The sequence below is a fragment of the Carcharodon carcharias genome, chromosome 28 (genome assembly GCF_017639515.1).
Source record: "Carcharodon carcharias isolate sCarCar2 chromosome 28, sCarCar2.pri, whole genome shotgun sequence".
NCBI lineage: Eukaryota > Metazoa > Chordata > Chondrichthyes > Lamniformes > Lamnidae > Carcharodon > Carcharodon carcharias.
This window is the reverse complement of record NC_054494.1, coordinates 6908728-6927894: the sequence shown is the minus strand read 5'-3', so window position 1 is coordinate 6927894 and position 19167 is coordinate 6908728. Positions and strand designations below refer to the sequence as shown.

Here is a 19167-nt window from a genome sequence, read left to right as displayed (position 1 = left end):
ATAAGCCTGTCCTCCTTGGACATCACAGAGAATTTGGTCAAGTCTGGCATAGAAATCTTCCTTGGTTTCACTGTCTGCGTCCAGAGTTGGGACGTGTACACTGAGCACAGTGGCAAATTGGCTCCTTGCCATTTTGAGAGAGTCATGAGGTGCTCATTGCTTGCAAAACGGAACTCATGAAGCTGGTTCACAAGTTCATTCTTGATGGGAAATCCAACTTCTAAGCTCTGTGTTGTTCTTCTGATTTCCCTTTCCAGGAGAAAGTATAGCCACTTCAGAGTTCCTTGAGCTGCCCCTCTGTAGCTCGTCAGGTTTCACTCAGAGCAGCGATGTTGATGTCATATTGCCGGAGTTCTCAGGTGACAAGTGCAGTGCGATGCTCTGGGCGATCACTCACGGGTGTGTCCATGAGGGTCGTGATGTTCCAGGTCCCAAACATTCCTTTTCTTTTGTGTGTTTTTATGACAGAAGGTGATCCATCTGGATGTGGCTATCCAGCCTGGAGAGGTGAAGCAGACTATGTTTAGGGCACCTTTTCTAGTCCACCCTCCCCATAAGAAGTGAGCAGAGTGGATCCCAAAAAGGGCTGCTCAGTCACAGTTACAGCTGCTGAAAGACACCCCAGCCTTATCCAAGTGCTAGACAACCATCTTGTAACGGCCGTCTCCATGTCAGATCATGACTAGAAACTTCCAGACAATACAATCCTGCGCCTGTCGCCACTTGCTGATCGCTGTGCTCGGAAGGAAAGACGGCTGTGCATGACGTTTTTGAGTGTGGGAAACCATTGCACATCAACTTCCACTCGTGCCTTGACAGAAGAAAACCTTGACCCAGTGGCAAGAAAACCATTGGTTTCGTTCTGCAACCTTCATCTGTAGGAACAGCCGTTGTGCTATTCCAGGTCGCACATCTTCCCCCGCCTGTTCTACCATTGAGCGCTTGTTTGCTAGAGCCCTGACTGCTGAGCATTTCTAGGGTTCAGAACAGCCTTTGTGGTAATTGAAGCAGCCCAGGATGTACACAGTCCCACTATACTTCACCCTGTTTTGACCAACCCTTTCTTACTGATCAGGTTCCACGGGGAGGACAAGGTGGGGTGGATTTTGGAACCCACCTGCGTATGTATGCATGCATAAATCATTGAAGGTGGCAGGGTAAGTTGGGAGCATGGTTAATAAAGCATGCAGTTCCCTGAACTTTATTATTTGAGGCATAGAGTACAAGAGCAAAAGGTTACATTGAACTTCTGTATAGGACATTGTCAGCTGGAGTGTTGCATCCATTTCTAGGTGCTGCACTTTAGGAAAGATGTAAAGGCATTGGAGGGAGTGCAGAAAAGATTTGAGCGATTGGTTCCATGGATGAGGAAGTTCAATTATGAAGATAAATTGGAGAAGTTGGGACTGTTTTCCTTGGAGAAGGGAGGGCTGAGAGGTGATTTGATAGGGGTATTCCAAATCATAGTGGGTCTGGATAGAGTAGATAGGAAGAAACTGTTTACACTCGTGAAAGAATTGAGCGAGAGGTAACGGATTTAATGTAATTGGCAAAAGAAGCAATAGGAGAAAAACCTTTTTCACAGTGAGTGGTTAGGGTCTGGAAAGCTCTGCCTGATTGTATGACGGAGACCAGTCAATTGAAGCATTCGAAAGAAAATTAGAATGTTACCTGAGAAGTATGTATGTGCAGGTTTATGGAGAGAAGGCAGGGGAATGGCACTAGGTGGATTGCTGACTTGGAGACCTGATGCAGACACAATGGGCCGAATGGCCTCCTGTGCTGTAACAATTTTGCAAAATCACAGCGTTTGAGTTGCTTGTCCCAATTTTGCACTTTTTGATTTGCAGTTCTTAAAGATCAGAATATTATTGTGACTTGGTCAAATCTTATGCACTTACTGCAGCAGTATGTGTACTTAATCTACATCCAACATAAGTTTTTATGATTTACATCAAAGATCACTTAAGTTCTCCTCTATAGGAAGAGCAGGCACAAAATAGTAGGCCACCATCTAAGTCGTCTTCAAGGCATTATCTTGTGTCAAAGTATCAGAATCAACCAAGAATTTGCTCGAAATTTGAACAAGGGAAACAACATAACATTAATCTTGGTAACTTTGTGGGGAAAGACCTGATTCAGGAGGTTTTTGGAATGGCCCCGATTGTCTGTACTAGCCCAGTACAAGCAAAATTTCTGGAGATCAAAGGCCAGTTGTGGCAGAGCCTGTCTGAGCCTTTGTTGATGGTTCACAATTTATGCCTTCAGTTGTGGGTACCTTTTGTAGTACTAAAACGGCTCATTTAAATACTTTAAGTAAGTAAAATATTTGATTGCAAGTGCAAAAATTACACATACAGCTCTCCAGAATTAAATTTGGACTTTACTGTTTGTAATGTTACTCCCTTGGACTTTTGCCCAGCTTATTGAGGTTTCTTTTGGCCTGTTTGCATAGCGTTTAGCTGTTTCCTAACTGGATTGAAGGTGCATGAGTCTAACCCATGGTGAAATTATATTTTAACAGGACAGAGACCTAGGAGATGAGTATGGATGGAAACAAGTTCATGGTGATGTATTCAGACCATCTAGTCACCCGCTAATATTTTCATCACTGATAGGATCTGGTTGTCAGATATTCTTCGTGTCCTTCATTGTCATTGTTGTGGCAATGGTAGAAGACTTATACACAGAGTAAGCATATATATCTCATGTTATAGTAATTTATTGTTTTAAGTGCCAGTGTAGTAAGTGTTTCTGCAAAAGATTGTGTATAATGTTCCTTTCAGTGTGAAAAATGTAGCAGTTCCAACTGAGGGAAAAAATATAGTCTTTGAGAGTGCTTTTGTAGCTTTCTTGTTTTGTGTGAAATTGTCTCCTGAGATATTAACCTCACAGGCAAGCTCCCAGGTTTGAGCCATAGGTTACACACAGCTCGCTGATCTCGGCCTGGGCAACACGAGGAAATGTGGCAGATTGCTTTCAAAGCTGCTGGCTTAGGAGCTGGAGTGGGCAAAGTGAGCCTTTGCTCTCACTGCCCCCTCAAACTTCCCCTCGCCCATCTGTTGTATTCTCCAGCAGATCATGTACAAATGGATTGTGTACAGCTGTGATGCTCCCTATGATGGAATATGGGGCAGTCAGAAAAATTGGAATTAATAGAGCCTATAGAAATATCCTAACTGAAGTCACAGGTTGTAGTGACAGGGGGAAACAGTCATGGATGGGCTCAGTGTGTTGTGTTATGTCGCACTGTGACCTGACTTCCTGCCACACATTGCTGAACTCAGCTTTGTGAGGTTACTTCTATACTGTTTTACAGTAGCTAAACAAAAAACACATTTTTACAGTTTACTGGTTGCCCCTCTATCAATTTTAAGCTGTCCTGGTCATTCATTTTCCCTGAGTGCTGACAAAACTCTGATACTCCACCTAATTGTCTTTGGATTGAAGACACTTTGTAAGTGGAAAATAACATTCCTGTCAGGCAATGACCATCTCCAACAAGAGAGAATCTAACCATTTCCCCATGACATTTGGTGGCATTACTTTTACTGAATGCCCCACCATCAACATCCTGGGGATTACCATTGACCAAAAACTGATTTTGACCAGCCATATAAATACTGTGGCTACAAGGCCAGGTCAGAAGCTAGGAATTCTGGTGAGTAACTCGCCTCCTGACTCCCCAAAGTCTGTCCGCTGTCTACAAGGCACAAGTCAAGAGTGTGGTGAAATACTCCCCACGTGCCTGGATGAATGCAGCTCCAACAACACTCAAGTAGTTCAACACCATCCAAGATAAAGCAGTCTACATGATCGACACCCCATCCAACCCTTAAATGCTCACTTTCTCCACCACCAGCACACAGTGACAGCAGTGTGTACCATCTACAAGATGTGCTGCAGCAACTCACCAAGCCTTCTTCAATAGCATCTTCCAAACCAGCTACCTGTACCACCTAGATGGACAAGGGCAGCAGGTGCATGGGAACAACACCATTTGCAAGTCCCTCTCCAAGCCACACACTGTCCTGACTATCGATGGGTTAAAATACTGGAACTCCCTAATAGCACTGTGGGTGTACCTACACCAGGTGAACTGCAGTGGTCCAAGAAGACACCTCACCAACACCACCACAAGAACAATTAGAGATGGGCAAAAAGTGATGACCTTACCAGCAGTGCTGAAATTCTGCAAAAAGAATTTTTAAAAATCTTTGCATGTCATAGGGTATTTGCAGTGATGTGCCTCATAGCTAAACTAAATCAGTTCTTCCCAGCATCCGCTCAAGCTCTTCCAAACAAGAGTCACTGGATAGGGATATCATGTTGAAACTAGTCAACACTCGGGCAGCTGCACCTTGAGTAGTGTTCAGTTTTGTACACAAGCAGGTAAAGATATATTCAGATGCTAGAAACAGTGTAGAAAAGGGACAGAAAATTGAGTTGAGGAAGTTTTGGAAAGTCTAGGGAATTGTATAGAGGTGTAATAGAGTACATTAAAAAATCAGTTCATCAAAGGGAAACCATTTGATAATTAGAAATTAATATCCTTCAAGTGGATCTGGAGCACCTCATCAACAATATTGCTGTAGAAAAGGCATTAAACAGTTAAATTATTGCATCTTTCCTATTACAAAAGCTTCAAATGATATTCAGCCTCCAATTTTAAACAGCTGGCTCTAAACAGAGCTAGCTTCCTGTAGCCCAAATGATCAGAGTAACTAACTGATGTATGTGATAGATATTGTACCATTGAGAACTGCTTAATCAATTCTTTGCCTTCCCTTTGTGTGTTTCTCACAAGCTTGGTGTCTGTCATATGGTATTGATGCTTTTTGTTTCCCCTCAGCATTTTGGCTTACACTGAGCTCGCACTCGCAGCATCGTGAGCAGCTGATTGGCTGTCGATAGTAAATTATATAAAGATAAATGTAAATTATGCCTTTGACGTAAATCTTGGCAGCAAGATGGGAGAACACAAATTCAAATTGTTGAAAGACGGATTTAGGACTGATAGGAGGAAACTCTTCACACAAACGCTTGGGTAAAATCCATAGTCATTTAGGAGAGCGCCGAAGGCTGTACATGAATAGGCTTTTACAAATTTATCTATGATTTTGTTGTTGTGACCAGGATCCTGGTCCTTCACATCCTGCCTTCCCCCCTTTTCTATGCCCCAAGGACATGAAGCCTGATGAGTTGTCTGCAATGTGGTCCTGGTGCAAACATGCTTTTCACAAGTTTCTCAGTAACAATAAAGGGATTGTTCATACTCAGACATTGCTTCTTGTACCTTCCAACAGAGGGCAGCATTAGCACATGAACACAACTAAACCTTGTACTGAGCAACAACCTTTAGGCTGCGTCAAGCTGTTGAGTGGCTAGAGTTGGCCTCAACTCTCTGGCCTAGGGCACTAAAATATTAGCCAGAGTTTCCACTGTGGATCACTATCTACTCTGCTTGAAAGAGTGTGTGTGTATACATTAGGTGGGAACTTGATCAGACTTGGCTACCATGGCACCTGTGCCAGAACAACCTGCCAACACTCCACCCAAGGCTTCCAGGTGAAGGATGTGCTGTTCGGTGAGGTGCTGCCTGCGTCATAGAGATGTAGAGAAATGAATGAAAAGAAGACGATTTCAAAGTTGGAAGTGACTGAGTCATAGTTTTCAGACTGTCTCAGGTAGTATTTAAGGCCTATTTAAGGCTTAACATTTGTAATTTGAAACTTTTACAATGGTGCTGGATAAGGAAGGTGCTCTAGATCCACTTTAGACGCTAACTTTGCAGAATATTTATTCTGATGATCAAATTCTGATGATCAAATTTCTCCCTTCACTGGACTGCTAGTATTAATATGTCACTTTACATAGAGCTGCTGTCATGCATAAGTCAAAAGATGGAAAAGGTTGAGCCACTTTTTTAGAATATATTTTGATGGTTCAGCAACATTACTGGTGAGCAGCTGAACAGGTCAAGCCTGGCAGGTCCAACGTTCAACCTTCAGTGGTGCTAACTTGGTTGGTCTCAGCCTAAGTTGTGGCGCTGCTGCAAATGGCTTTGGTGCCTCAACTGAACAGAGAAGAAAAATCAGTAGCTTCCAATCTGATTGCCACCCAGCCATCTATGCTGGAAACGTACTCAAATGTACAGGATTGGGCTTGGCTGTAATGGCTTCACATGCTGAATAGCATGACTTTTGCTGTTGGAGCTAATCTGAAGGCTGGCCACTTGTAAGAGGTAGCCATACATTATCACTGATCTTCTGTTTCCTGCATTGTACTTGGGGATGTATTAGAAACAAGAATGTTTATTCATATAACAGATTTCTCATCTTCCAGATGTGCTGAAACAGTCAAAGCTAACATTTTAACGTAGGTGGACAAGGCAGTGAAATTTCACACAAGGCCCTATAAACAACAATGAGATAAATGACCAAATATTCAAGTGGCAGCTGTTAGTGATTCAGACTCCACTTAATAACAGCAGAATTAATGTAACCTAGTATAAAAGATTGATTAGGTAGTGTCCCTACCTTTGGGCCAGCAGCTCCAGGTTCAAGTCTCACTTCAGGAATTTTGGCCATGGAAGGTGTGTTCATAAATTGGCCAAACAAATTGATTATCAACTGTAAATCCTTCCAGTACACCAGATGGCAGGCAGTATGAGTGGGAGACTTTCGTGGTCAGCCATACTGCTGAAGGCAACAGCAAACCACTACAGTACTTTGCCAAGCATAACTATGGACCAATCCACTGGAAGTCCGTGGTTGCCAATGCCCTCTTAGGGCATGGTACCTGAAGGAGGAGTAAGAGTAATGACAAAGATATTTTAGATTGATGCACACTTAACCAAAGCCTGTGACCTACAAGCAGTACACTTCCTGTTTTTCTTGGATTATGCACCTTTGATCCCATTTTGGATGTACATACGTTCTGTATGAAATAAAAGATTTATTCTGTGAAGAGTTTAAGTTTTAAAATAATCTGCAATAGTTGATTCAGCGGTGAAGCAGAATGTTTCTTACCTATTAGCTTAACTTAGTGGTAGCATTCTCAACTCTTGAGTCAGAAGATTAGGAGGCAGTTAAATGAACCCTGGACTGACTTAGTGATATATTTATTACCAGGCCATTATGGGATCTTTAAGTTTTCTAAAGTAACTTTTATGGTTTGTGATATCTACTTTGTCACAAACTAAATTTTCCTTTGTGGACTTAGAGAATTAAGAATTTAATTGTAGACACTTTCTATTGGTATACTTTTTAAGGTAAATTGGACCATTTGTTGCTGCAGAGACTAAAACAGATTTGAGAGACTGGGAGGAAGAGAGAAATCATTTTCTGTGTTCATTATCTGAAGACTAGTGTCTTTCTTCAATATTTGCTGTTTCTCACAAAACTTAATTTATTAAAAAAAAATCAAAAGCTTCACTCTTCTGTTAATTGCTCAATATCAAATGCATTTTTCTTTACTGCAAAATCCAAGAATTCATTAAATTCCTAAATTCAGGTGGTTTTATACACACCAGAAGGAAGGTTTTTTCTAATGGATTCAACAAAGACTTAGCCAAAGGCCATGAAAATGGGCTTAGAGTAATGAGTTTCAGTTCGGGAGATTTCTCTGATTCTATGAAAGATCTTTAAGTTTGTAACTGAGAAAATGCTATTAAATATTTATTTAGGACCTGTTTCTCTTTTCCTCCTTTTCCAGGAGAGGATCAATGCTAAGTACAGCTATATTTGTGTTTGCTGCAACATCGCCACTGAATGGCTACTTTGGAGGGAGTTTGTATGCTCGCCAAGGAGGTACTTTGTGCATCTTATGTATTTTGTTTTTGTGATTTCTTCCTTCCCTTTCTGAGTACGCTCGGGTCCATTTCGACAATTAATTGGTCACAGGTAAAATACCAGAATTTGGCAGTATAATATGTGAAACAAAGCAGTGAATGTCACAGGCTTCCTGACTTTGGGGAGTGGGCTGGATGGATGGCTGTGTGGTGAAAGAGAGCGAGGAAGATGATCATAGCTGACCCTGCCTACATCTCTGTCTGCATACACCTGGCATGGGTTACTGGAAAGTAGCGGGCAGCTTAATATTCCCCCTCAGTATCTCTCGGGCGCTAAGGCCAGCCATAATGGTGAGTGAGTTTGTGTTGATATATATATATTCCAAATCTTGAACTAAAGGAATTAACTTGGATCTGTCCATTCACCCATATTAAGTATAACAAAGCAGAAATATAAATAATTTTTGAAAGGCAGTTTGTTTTTACGGTTTCAAATCTGACAGCCTTTCAAAAACAACTTTTGTATTACAATCAAGGCTTTCAATAATCTCAGTAAGAATTCAGTGTTTCTGCCCAGGTTTCTCCAAATAGTCAGTGCAATTGTCTCTTGCATATTTCTGACATGTAAATCACTCCAAGTCTTGGCCCTCCAGCAAATGCCTTCCTTAGTCCTCCAGATCCAAGCTCCGCAGCTTGTTTATGTTTAATGTGTCCCCGTTGTTTCTGTTGCTGCCTTCCTGCCTCAGTGCCTTCAAACCCAGGACCCCAGTGGAACCACTGCCAAACCTCAAAATACACCCCATCACCACCACCCCCCAACCTCTCAAATCTGTGGTGCTAACACCAGGGCTGTCTCATTTGCTGAAAAACTTTCAACAATGTCCTGTTGAAACCCTATAGTTCTTATCCAGTCCAGCCAATCTGTGTGGCCTCATCCTCCACAATGCTATTATAATCTTAAGTGGGTATCTATTTCTAACCTGTACATCTTCCTGTATATTCTGTATTTGAAAGGAAGAATTAATATTGAGCTCCTAAACTAGTCCACCAATTCTTCCTTTCAAATACAGAATATACAACAATGCCATGTGACAAATGTGCCAACAAAACACTGCATATACTGAAAATGTGAAATAATATCAGACTATGCTAGAAATCAAAATTCAGTTTTACTTTGTGTGTAATGTCACACAACGTTCCTTTTGCAAACATGCCTAGTGTCTCGTGATGCTACATGGGCAACACCATGAGAGAGTGTAGAGATGTCCAGCTTTGACTACTGTCAATATGCAAAAATGCGCTTATACAATAGGTGGTCATACAAAGTGGTTTCTTGTTTTAAAAAACACATGTTACGGAGAAAATGTTACGGAGAACTTCTTTTAGTGCTTTGGCAGTAAGAGGGCCCTTTGAGATGAGGGGAGAACATGAGCATTGTATAATATGCTTACATGGAATTAATAGTACTTACAGCACAGAAGTAGGCAATTAAGCTCAATCAGTCTGTCCCAATATTTATGCTCAGCATGAGCTTCCTTTACACCTCTTCTAAACCCATCAGCATATCCCTCTGGTCCTTTCCCCCTTGTGCATATCTAGTTTCCCCTTGAGTAAATCTATGCTATTTGCCTTAGCTACTCTTTGAATTTCTACATTTTAATAATTCTTTGGGGATAGAACTTTCTCCTGAATTCATTATTGAACGTATTAGTGGCTATCTATTGTTTCCCTGAGCTTTGAAGACAAGTTGTCTTCTCTATGTCATGAAGTCATTATGGTATAGAGGGAAGCCATTTGGCCCATCAAGTCAATGCGGGCTCTCTAGATCAATCCAGACAGTCCCGCTTCCTATACGGGGTTCCCGTAGCTCTGCAAGTATATTTCCCTTGAGTGCAAATCCAATTTCCTTTTGAAATCAATTATTTTCTCCACTTCCACTACCCTCTTAGATGGTAAGTTCTCCTAGGCTGCATAAAACAAAAATCTTTCTCACATAGCATCTGCATTTGCCCAAACTTTAAATCTCTGTCTCCTTGTCCTTATACCCCTTGTTCTTATACCATCAGTTAATGGGAATAGCTTGTCTACTTCATCTAAATCTGTTCTAATCTTGTCTTATCTAACCTCCCCTTCACCTCCTTTGCAAGAAGAACAACCCCAACTGTAGCTAACCTTGCAGCTTAAAATCCTTCAAGCACGGAATCATTTTGGTAAATCTCCTCTGCACCCTCTCGAAGACCCCTCATATCTTTCCTAAAGTGTTAAGACCAGAACCAGATGCAGTGCTTTATAAAGGTTCAGTATAACTTCCCCGCTTTTGTACACAGTACCTCTATTTATGAAGCCCAAGATCCTATATGTGTTGCTAGCTCTCTTAATATGTTGTGATTCCTTTAAAGATCAATGCACATGAACCCCTGGGTCCCTGTAATTCCTGTACACTCTTGAGAACTGTGCCATTAAGCCTACATTGCCTCTCCTTATTCCTTCTTCTAAAAATGTATCACCTCATTCTTCTCAGTATGAAATTCCATCCGCCACTTGCCTACCTAAATATAAATATATATATATATATATATATATATATAAATAAAACCTCCATTAGGTCACCCTCAGCCTTCTCACTTCCAGTGAAAAGAGTCTAGCTTCTTCACCTTTTTCCAGTAAGTATAACTAGTTAAATTCTCATATCATCCTTGTAAATCTTTTTTTCTGCCTTCTTCAATGCCTCTATATCCCTTTAATTGTATGGAGACCAGAACTGTGGTCAGCACTTAAGTGTTGCAATGATTAGTGGTAGGTCTGAGCATTGGGAACATTTTAAAAACCAGCAAAGAACAACTTAAAAATATAGATTGAGAGTTCACTAGCAAGAAACATAAAAACAGATAGTAAGAGCTTCTGCAATCATATAAAAAAAAGTAGCTAAAGTAAATGTTGGTCCCTTGGAGCATGAGACTGGGGAATTATAATTGGAAACAAGGAAATGGTGGAGATTTTGAACAAATATTTCATATGTCTTCAAACGAACATAAAACATATGAAATACGATCAGGAGTAGGTCCCTGGAGTCTGCTCCGCCATTCAATAAGATCAGGGTTGATCTGTCTGTGTTTTGAATTCTACATTCCCATCTATCTCCTGATAACCTTAGATTCTTGTTAGGTAAAGGAATCAGTCTACCTCTGCCTTAAAAATATTCACTGACCCCGCCTCTTGAGGCAGAGTTCCAAACTCTCACAACCCTCTGAGAAAAAAATTCTCATCATTTGTCCTAAAAGGGTGACCCCTAATTTTAAAACAGTGCCTCCTGGTTCTGGACTCACCCACCAGAGGAAACATCCTTCCCACGTCCACCTTGTCAATACCGTTCAGGATCTTATATATTTCAATCAATTCACCCCTCACTCTTCTAAACTCCAGTGAAAACAAATCCAGTTTGTGTAACCTTTAAGGCAACCCACTCATTCCAGGTAACAATCTAGTAAACCTCCTCTGAACCACCTCCAACACATTTACATCCTTCCTTAAATTGGAAGCTGGGGAGAATAGGAAACACTATTCGAAATGTGGTCTCACCAATGCCCTTTATAACTGAAGCATAACACCCTTACTTTTATGTTCCAATTCCCGTCGTGATAAAGGATAGCATTCTATTAGCCGCCTTAATTACTTGCTGTACCTGCATACTAACTTTTTATTACTCATGCACTAGAACACCTAGATCCCTCTGCACCTCAGAATTCTGCAGCCGTTCTCCACCAAAAGCATCCCGATAACAGTAGAAAGTGGGAGGGCAAAAGAGAGAGAGGAACTTAAAGCATTTATTATCACTAAAGGAAAAAGTACTCGGCAAACTAATGGGACTAAAGTCTGGCAAGTCCCCTGGGCCTGGGGTCTTAGAAGAAGTGGCTGCGGAGATAATGGATGCATTGGTTGTAATCTTCCAAAATTCCCCAGATTCTAGAAAGGTCCCAACATATTGGAAAACCACAAATGTAATGCCTCTATTCAACAAAGGAGGGAGACAGAAAACAGGGAACTCCAGGCCAGTTTGCCTAAAATCTATCATTAGGAAAATGCCAGAACCCATTATTAAGGAGGTGCTGGCAGGATATTTAGAAAAGCCTGATACAATCAAGCAAAGCTGACATGGCTTTATGAAAGGTAATTTATGTTTAACAAATAGGATTTGTTAAGAGTTCTTTGAGGATGTAACAGGGTGAGTAAAGGGGAACCAGTTGATGTAGTGGATTTGGATTTCTGAAAGGCATTCAGTAGTAAGGTACCACATGACAGGATAAGAGTTTGATGTTGAGGGTGATATATTACAATGGAAAGAGGATTAGCTAACTAACAGAAAGCAGAAACAGAAAATGCTGGAAAAACTCAGCAGGACTAGCAGCATCTGTGGAGAAAGAAACAGAGGTAATGTTTCGAGTCCGTATGACCCTTCTTCAGAGCTCTGAATGCACTCAAATATTAAATTTCCATGTGCTACAGTTACACCCAGTCATTTGTTCAATTCATTTTGTATTTCGCAAGCTGGCTCGAAGTATTAGAGGATGGAATGAGGAGAATCTTTAATAGGAGACTACTGAGAGGCTACCTTATCAAATCGTAAACAATATAGGTACAATCAATTCAGAAAATATATTTGACTAATTTCATTAGTCAGGCAATAGGTTATAGGTTCAAACTCTTAAGATACTCATGAAGCTGCTAGACCTGAGTTTTTCCAGCATTTTCTGTATTTGTTTCAGATTTCCAGCAGACGCAGTATTTTGCTTTTATTTAAAAGGAAGCAGAGTCGGGAGTGTGTTGTAACCAAATTTGCTGACAATACAAAGGTGGGAAAGCAAGTTGTGAGGAGGGCACAGAGTCTGCAGAGGGATAAAGATAGGTTAAGTGAATGGGCAAAAATTCGGCAGATGGAGTATAATGTGGGAAACATTGACCACTTTGGTTGAATAATAGGAAAACAAATATTTAAATAGAGATTGCAGAATGCTGCAGTACAAAGGATTCTGGATGCCCTGATACATGAGCCACAAAATATTAGTGTGCAAGTACAGCAAGTAATTAGGAAGGCAAATGGAATCTTGGGCCTTTATTGCAAGGGTGTGAAGTATAAAGGTAGGACACCTTGCTACAGGATGTTGTTGATGTGTACCGTTTTAGTCTCCTTATTTAAGGAGGGATATACTAGCATTGGAAGTAGTTCAGATAAGGTTCACTGGGCTGGTTCCTGGAGTGAGGGCTTTGCCTTAGGAGGAAAAGTTGAGCAGGTTTGGCTTATACTCATTGGAGTTTAGAAGAATGAATGTTGATCTTATGAAACGCACAAAATTTTGAGGGGGCTTGACAAGGGTAGATGCTGGAAGAATGTTTCTTCTCCTGATGGCATTGAGAACGAAGGGGGCATAGTTTCAGCATTAGAGGTCACCCATTTAAGACAGATGAGGAGGAATTTCTTCTCTGAGGAATGTGAACCTTTGAAATTCTCTACCCATGTAGCTGGGGAGGCTGAGTTATTGAACTTGTTCAAGATGGATTGATTTTTGAACTAAAATGGCAAGGGTTATGGGGAACAGGCAGGAAAGTGGAGTTGAGATCAAGATGAGCCATGATCTTATTGAATGGTAGAGCAAGCTCGAAGAGTGGTATGCCTGCTTCGGCTCCTATTTCTTATGTTCTCAAGTGGTCAGCACAAAGTTAACGCAACCTCTCTGCTTTTCAATCTTCTCCTAGAAATTACATTTTTTAATGCCTTATTAACCTGCATAGCTGCTTTGAGTTTTTTAAGTGATGTCCTCTGTAATTTGTTCCAGTCTTCCTACAACCAGTATCCCCCAATATGGTGCTGTCCTCCAATTTTGAAATTGTACTTTAGTGCTGAAGAGCAGTGATCCCAGCACCAATGTTTGCATCTAATAGTTCTGTTGATGGATGCTAAATACCCTGTAGTTTCAGGTGAACAGGTGATAGGTATTGATTCATTACACTCGTGTATATAAGGAAGAGTCAGCCAGCACTGGGTGTCTGGTATCAGAGTGGAGAAGTAAGCTCTGTGGTGAGTGATAAACATTCTCTACTAAAGCATCCTAGTCTTAGGGTCTTCTTCAAAGCCAGGCCTGGATGTGCTCTGACACCCAATTCCAGTAGAAAACCATGTTTCTAGCTTTTGCCAGTCTGAGTAGCTACACTTAATCCTTACTGACTTTTCTATTTTGCAGCCAGCTTTCTGTTCATTCTGGTTCTCATGGCTCTTACTGCTTCCAAAGTGTGAATTTGTCTTTGATGTCCTATTGACCAGAATTGGATATACTTCTGTAACCAAGACTAATCTTTTGCTCAAATTTGTTAAGCATTGTTTATCTTGTTGAGTGCTGAATCGACCAAAAATTGCAAATCTCTCAACTTCATTCATGATTATTTCAACAAGTTAGGGAGATATCATGCGTCTAAATATTAAATTTCCATGTGCCACAGTTACACCCAGTCACTTGTTCAATTCATTTTGTATTTCACAAGCTGGTTCGAAGTATTAGAGGATGGAGTGAGGAGATTCTTTAATAGGAGACTACTGAGAGGCTACCTTATCAAATCATAAACAATATAGATACAATCAATTCAGAAAATATATTTGACTAATTTCATCTGTCAGACGATAGGTCACAGGTTCACACTCTTAAGATACTCATGAAAAGACTGATATCAAGAAGAATTTACACAGTGGTTAACATATGGAAAGGTTGATGGATGTTGGAAATGAAAACTGCTGGATTCATTTAAGCAACAGTTGAATGCTGTAATGGAATTGGAAGGCGTTTCTGGTTGCATGAGCTTAGATGGGTTGAATGGCTGCAGCTTCCTGTTGCTCCCTTGTGGGTTTTCAGGGTTAGGCTAGCTTTGTAAAATCTTTGATTTTGGTGCTGCAGGAATAGTGAAGCTAGTGACTGATATTGACTAATTAAAAAAATGACACTTTTAGACTCCAAGAATGGAGTAAACTCTTGGAATAATTTAATCCATGAATTTTTGCAATAGGGGAGAGCTTTCAGGTGTTTGAATAGCCATTTTTAAGATTGAGAGGAATTGACAAACTTAATCCAAGCAAATTTATTGTAAAAAAGGATTCAAGTCTAAGGGAATAAATTAAAAAAAAGTTAGTGGTGGGAATTAGTCTGAAATTTCTCATGGAAAGGGAAAAAATTGTAGAATATATTACAAGGGAAAGCAATCAAAGCAGACAGCATAAATGAGTTAGAGAGAGAATTAATGGAGAGAGGGTTATGGTGAGAATTGTTCACTGAAGAACAAGGATGGGCTTGTTAGGCTATATGGCTTTTTACTGTTGCTAAACTTGTGTTAACACCATTTGTTATCCTGTGAAAGGGTGATGATGACTGTAGTAAGGTAATGTGTGGACAGCTGGATTTTGGTAATGTGGGATTTGCTTATACTTTACTACGTACGACAGTTGTACAGGTGTTTGTGCTGCTACTTAACTGCGAGTAATTCTGGGAATTTAAAAAATTAAGATGGATGGTGACTCAACGTTTCTGAAGTGTGGGGCCATGCAGCCTGCTTATGTGGTTAACTTACTGGAAATATATTGATCCACTAGCTTTTCATGGCTTTTCACCACCATTGTGGTGCCACAGTGGAATTTTGAATATTATTGTGCTCCTTCCTATGCGGTTTGATTTATCCAGAAAATCTCTGTGCCCCATACTTTGCAGGCAGTCACCCAGATAGAAAAGCAACTCATAGTTAAGGATGTGATTGAGCTGCATTTTGTGTAAAAACAGTTTTCTAATAAACATCGTTGATGCAGAGCTGAAGTATCTGCTACCATATTTTTGAATCCAGTGCCAGTGTTTTTACACTCAATGTATGCATGACAAGGGAAGCTGTGAGGCTTCATCAGTACTCACTGATTCCACTACATGGTGTAAAGGCACTAATCTTTCTCTCAATCTTGAATTCAGGGTAAGAAAAATAGAGGAAAATCTCGGGTGTCTCCATATTATCCCTTGGCCTGTTTATCCATTATATAAAAGTTTTGTGCATTTCCACTGTTTTGTACTCATTGTTTTGAGATGGTGGTTAGTGTTTTCGGACAAATGTAAATGCCTGCTAGGAGCTGGAATATTACTTTAAGGTAAGCCACAAAAGTAAAAAAGGGAAATTGGTGAAGTATAAGTGTTAAACAGATATCAGGAGGGCCACCTTTACTCTGTGAAAGTATTTCATATGACTTGCCAGACAGGGTGATGGAGACTAAAATGTCAGTTTGAATACAGTTAGAGATTTAGGGTGCTATGAGTTGAGCTTCATAAGCTAAATCTTTGACTTATAATTATATACCTGAACCTAGACCATAAATGATAGGCCATTCAACTATGGAAGACCTCCTGTCCTCGCATGACATTCACACACTACTTTCCAGCAGGTGTCCCTGGCTCACTTACCAGGAGCAGGAATGCCAGCTGCTGCTTGTCCTTTTTCTTTAGCCTGGAGCTTTTGAGCCAAACTGCATCTCAGTTGTGGCCTTGCTGATATGTAGAACTTTCTGGTTAGTTAGCAAAAGAGTGTGTGTATCTTTAAGGAAATTGAATACCACATGTTTGCTGTAAGGCCACGTCATCCTTCCTGTCATAAAAGGCTTCAATTACTGCTGGAAAACTGAGTCATGAAACTTGCCCCTTGCTTCTACTAATATTTAAACTGCACCATTTGTTTCACACTACCTTAAGTCAAGTTTCTCTAACCTCTGGGAATAACTGGATACTGGTGTATTTTTATGAAGGGAATTGCAAGCACTCGTGAGGTTTCTGTGATTTAATTTGGCTTTCATTTGGTCCGAAGTGCTGCTAATGCTTGTATGATTCCACCATCCCCGTTATTCCTTTGCTGTTCCCATTGTTTACAACTAAGCTACTACCTAAAACTTAGTGCCAAAGTTTCCTGCCATACACAGAAATAAGGAAAACTAAAAATTGGCTTTATCATCAGTACTCCTCCCGCACACCACTGCCAGCCCCCACCACCTTCCCTTTCTGCAAGAACTAATTTCTACCTGGATGCAGCTTCACAGCCTATCCTATAATCTATTTTCCCAAGTTTCAGACCATTTCCAAACATTGTTGTGCTTCTCCCTACACCCAAGCTTAAGTTATTTATAAAAATTTATACAAGTAATAAACCTAAAACTGACCCTTCAGAAACACCAAACCACGTTCCAGTCAAAAAACACCCATCCACCACCATCCTTTTGCTTCCTGTCAGAGAGCCAATTTTGTATCTATAATATCATTTTCTCCTCAATTCTATGGGCTACTGTCTTAATAAACCTCCAATTTGGCATGTTGTTGAATGCCATTTGAAAGTTCATAGAAACATAGAAACTAGGAGCAGGAGTAGGCCATTCGCCCCTTCAAGCCTACTCCGCCATTCATTATGATTGTGGCTGATCATCCAACTCAATAGCCTGCTCCCGCTTTCTCCCCATACCCTTTGATCCCTTTCGCCCCAAGAGCTATATCTAACTCCTTGAAAACATACAATGTTTTGGTCTCAACTACTTTCTGTGGTAATGAATTCCACAGGCTCACCACTCTCTGGGTGAAGAAATTTCTCCTTACCTCAGCCCTAAATGGTCTACCCCGTATCCTCAGACTCTGACCCCTGGTTCTGGACTCCCCCACCATCAGGAACATCCTTCCTGCATCTACCCTGTCTAGTCTTGTTAGAATTTTATAGATTTCTATGAGATCCCCCCTCATTCTTCTGAACTCCAGCGAATATAATCCTAATTGACTCAATCTCTCTTCATATGTCAGTCCTGCCATCCCAGGAGTCAGTCGGGTAAACCTTCGCTGCACTCCCTCTATAGCGAGAACATCCTTCCTCAGATAAGGAGATCAAAACTGCACACACTTCCAGGTATGGTCTCACCAAGGCCCTGTACAATTGCAGCAGACATCTCTGTTCCTGTACTTCATTGATACAACATTTACTGCATTACCTTAATCACCCCACTCTGTCAACTTATCCAAGATTTCAGTCAAGTTAGCCAGACACGATTTGCTTTTAACGAGTCCACGCCAACTCCCCACATTAACCCATGCCTTTCCAGAAAGATTTTGTCCCCGACAATGGGTTCTAGTAACATCCCCATCACCATGTTAGGCTGACTAGCCTTAGTTTCCTGGTTTATCTCTCTCCCTTCATGTAGAACAGGTTGCTTCATGAGCAGTGAATACATTAAATTAACTTGAAAGAGGTACAAGTAAGTCGTTGTTTTACCTGGAAAGTGCATCTAGGTCCCTTGATGGTGGGAAAGGTGGAAGTGAAAAGGGCAAGAGCAGAAAACAACATTGCCGCAGGTCATCTGTGTAGCAGAAAAAGCGATGAGGGAGTGGACTTGAGTCGGACTGGAACAAAGAATGTTCCGTATATCCTACAAAAAGACAGGCATAGCTGAGACCCATGCAACTTCCCATAGCAACACTGTGTTGGGAAGAATGAGTAGAGTCAAAGGAGAAATTATTTAATGTGAGAATAAGCTCAGTCAGGTGGAGGAGGGTGATGTGGGCGGGAATGGTTGGGCCGCTGCTCAGGGGAGAACCAAGAACCCTCCAGCCTTCCTGGGGAATAGAAGTAAATAGGAACTGGGCATTCATAATGAAAAAGGAGGCAGTTAGAACTAAGAAACAGTTTAGTGACAAAGGGTGTTGATAGAGCCACAGACGTAAGTGGGAAGAGACAGGACAAGGAGAAAAAGAAAAGTTTGAGATAACAGGTTGAAGCAATGGGCTAGCAGGGCAGTCCTGTTTAAGGACCTTGGGAAGGAGGTAGAAGTGACCAGTGCGGGTCTGGGGACTGAGATTGGAAGCCCTGGAAAGATCTCCAGAAAGTGGGAAGGTCAATGACAATCTTTGTTCAGTGGTGGGGTCATGTTGTTTGAAACTTGCATTTTTGTTCAAGTTGTTAACTAATTTACCTGTGTTACTGTCGTGAAAGTATAGAACAGCAAAATACAAATCCAGTAAACACTGATCACATAATCAAATTTAATTTTGACTTTCTACTTTTTATATATAAATAGGCCGAAGATGGATAAAGCAGATGTTTATTGGGGCATTCTTGATCCCAGCCATGGTGTGCGGAACTGCATTCTTCATAAACTTCATTGCAATGTATTATCATGCATCACGAGCTATTCCTTTCGGAACAATGGTAAGCATGTCAGACTTGAACACAAGCAGTAAATCCTAACAGCTGAAATCTTCACAAAGGTAAGTATAAATGAGGGAAGTCATTCAGCTCGTCCCCCTCGCCCGTAGAAAAATGTTTCCCCCCTGCAC

General features: G+C 40.9%; 1 protein-coding gene across 1 annotated transcript in view; it reads left to right on the top strand.

The window, feature by feature from the left end:
• Positions 1-19167, top strand: part of tm9sf3 (transmembrane 9 superfamily member 3) — a 130580-nt gene that overhangs the window by 78114 nt on the left and 33299 nt on the right. Inside the window, exons 7-9 of the mRNA XM_041176409.1 lie at positions 2525-2691; positions 7717-7811; positions 18909-19039. Coding sequence (XP_041032343.1) covers positions 2525-2691; positions 7717-7811; positions 18909-19039 — 393 coding nt within the window. The remainder of the gene's footprint in view (positions 1-2524; positions 2692-7716; positions 7812-18908; positions 19040-19167) is intronic.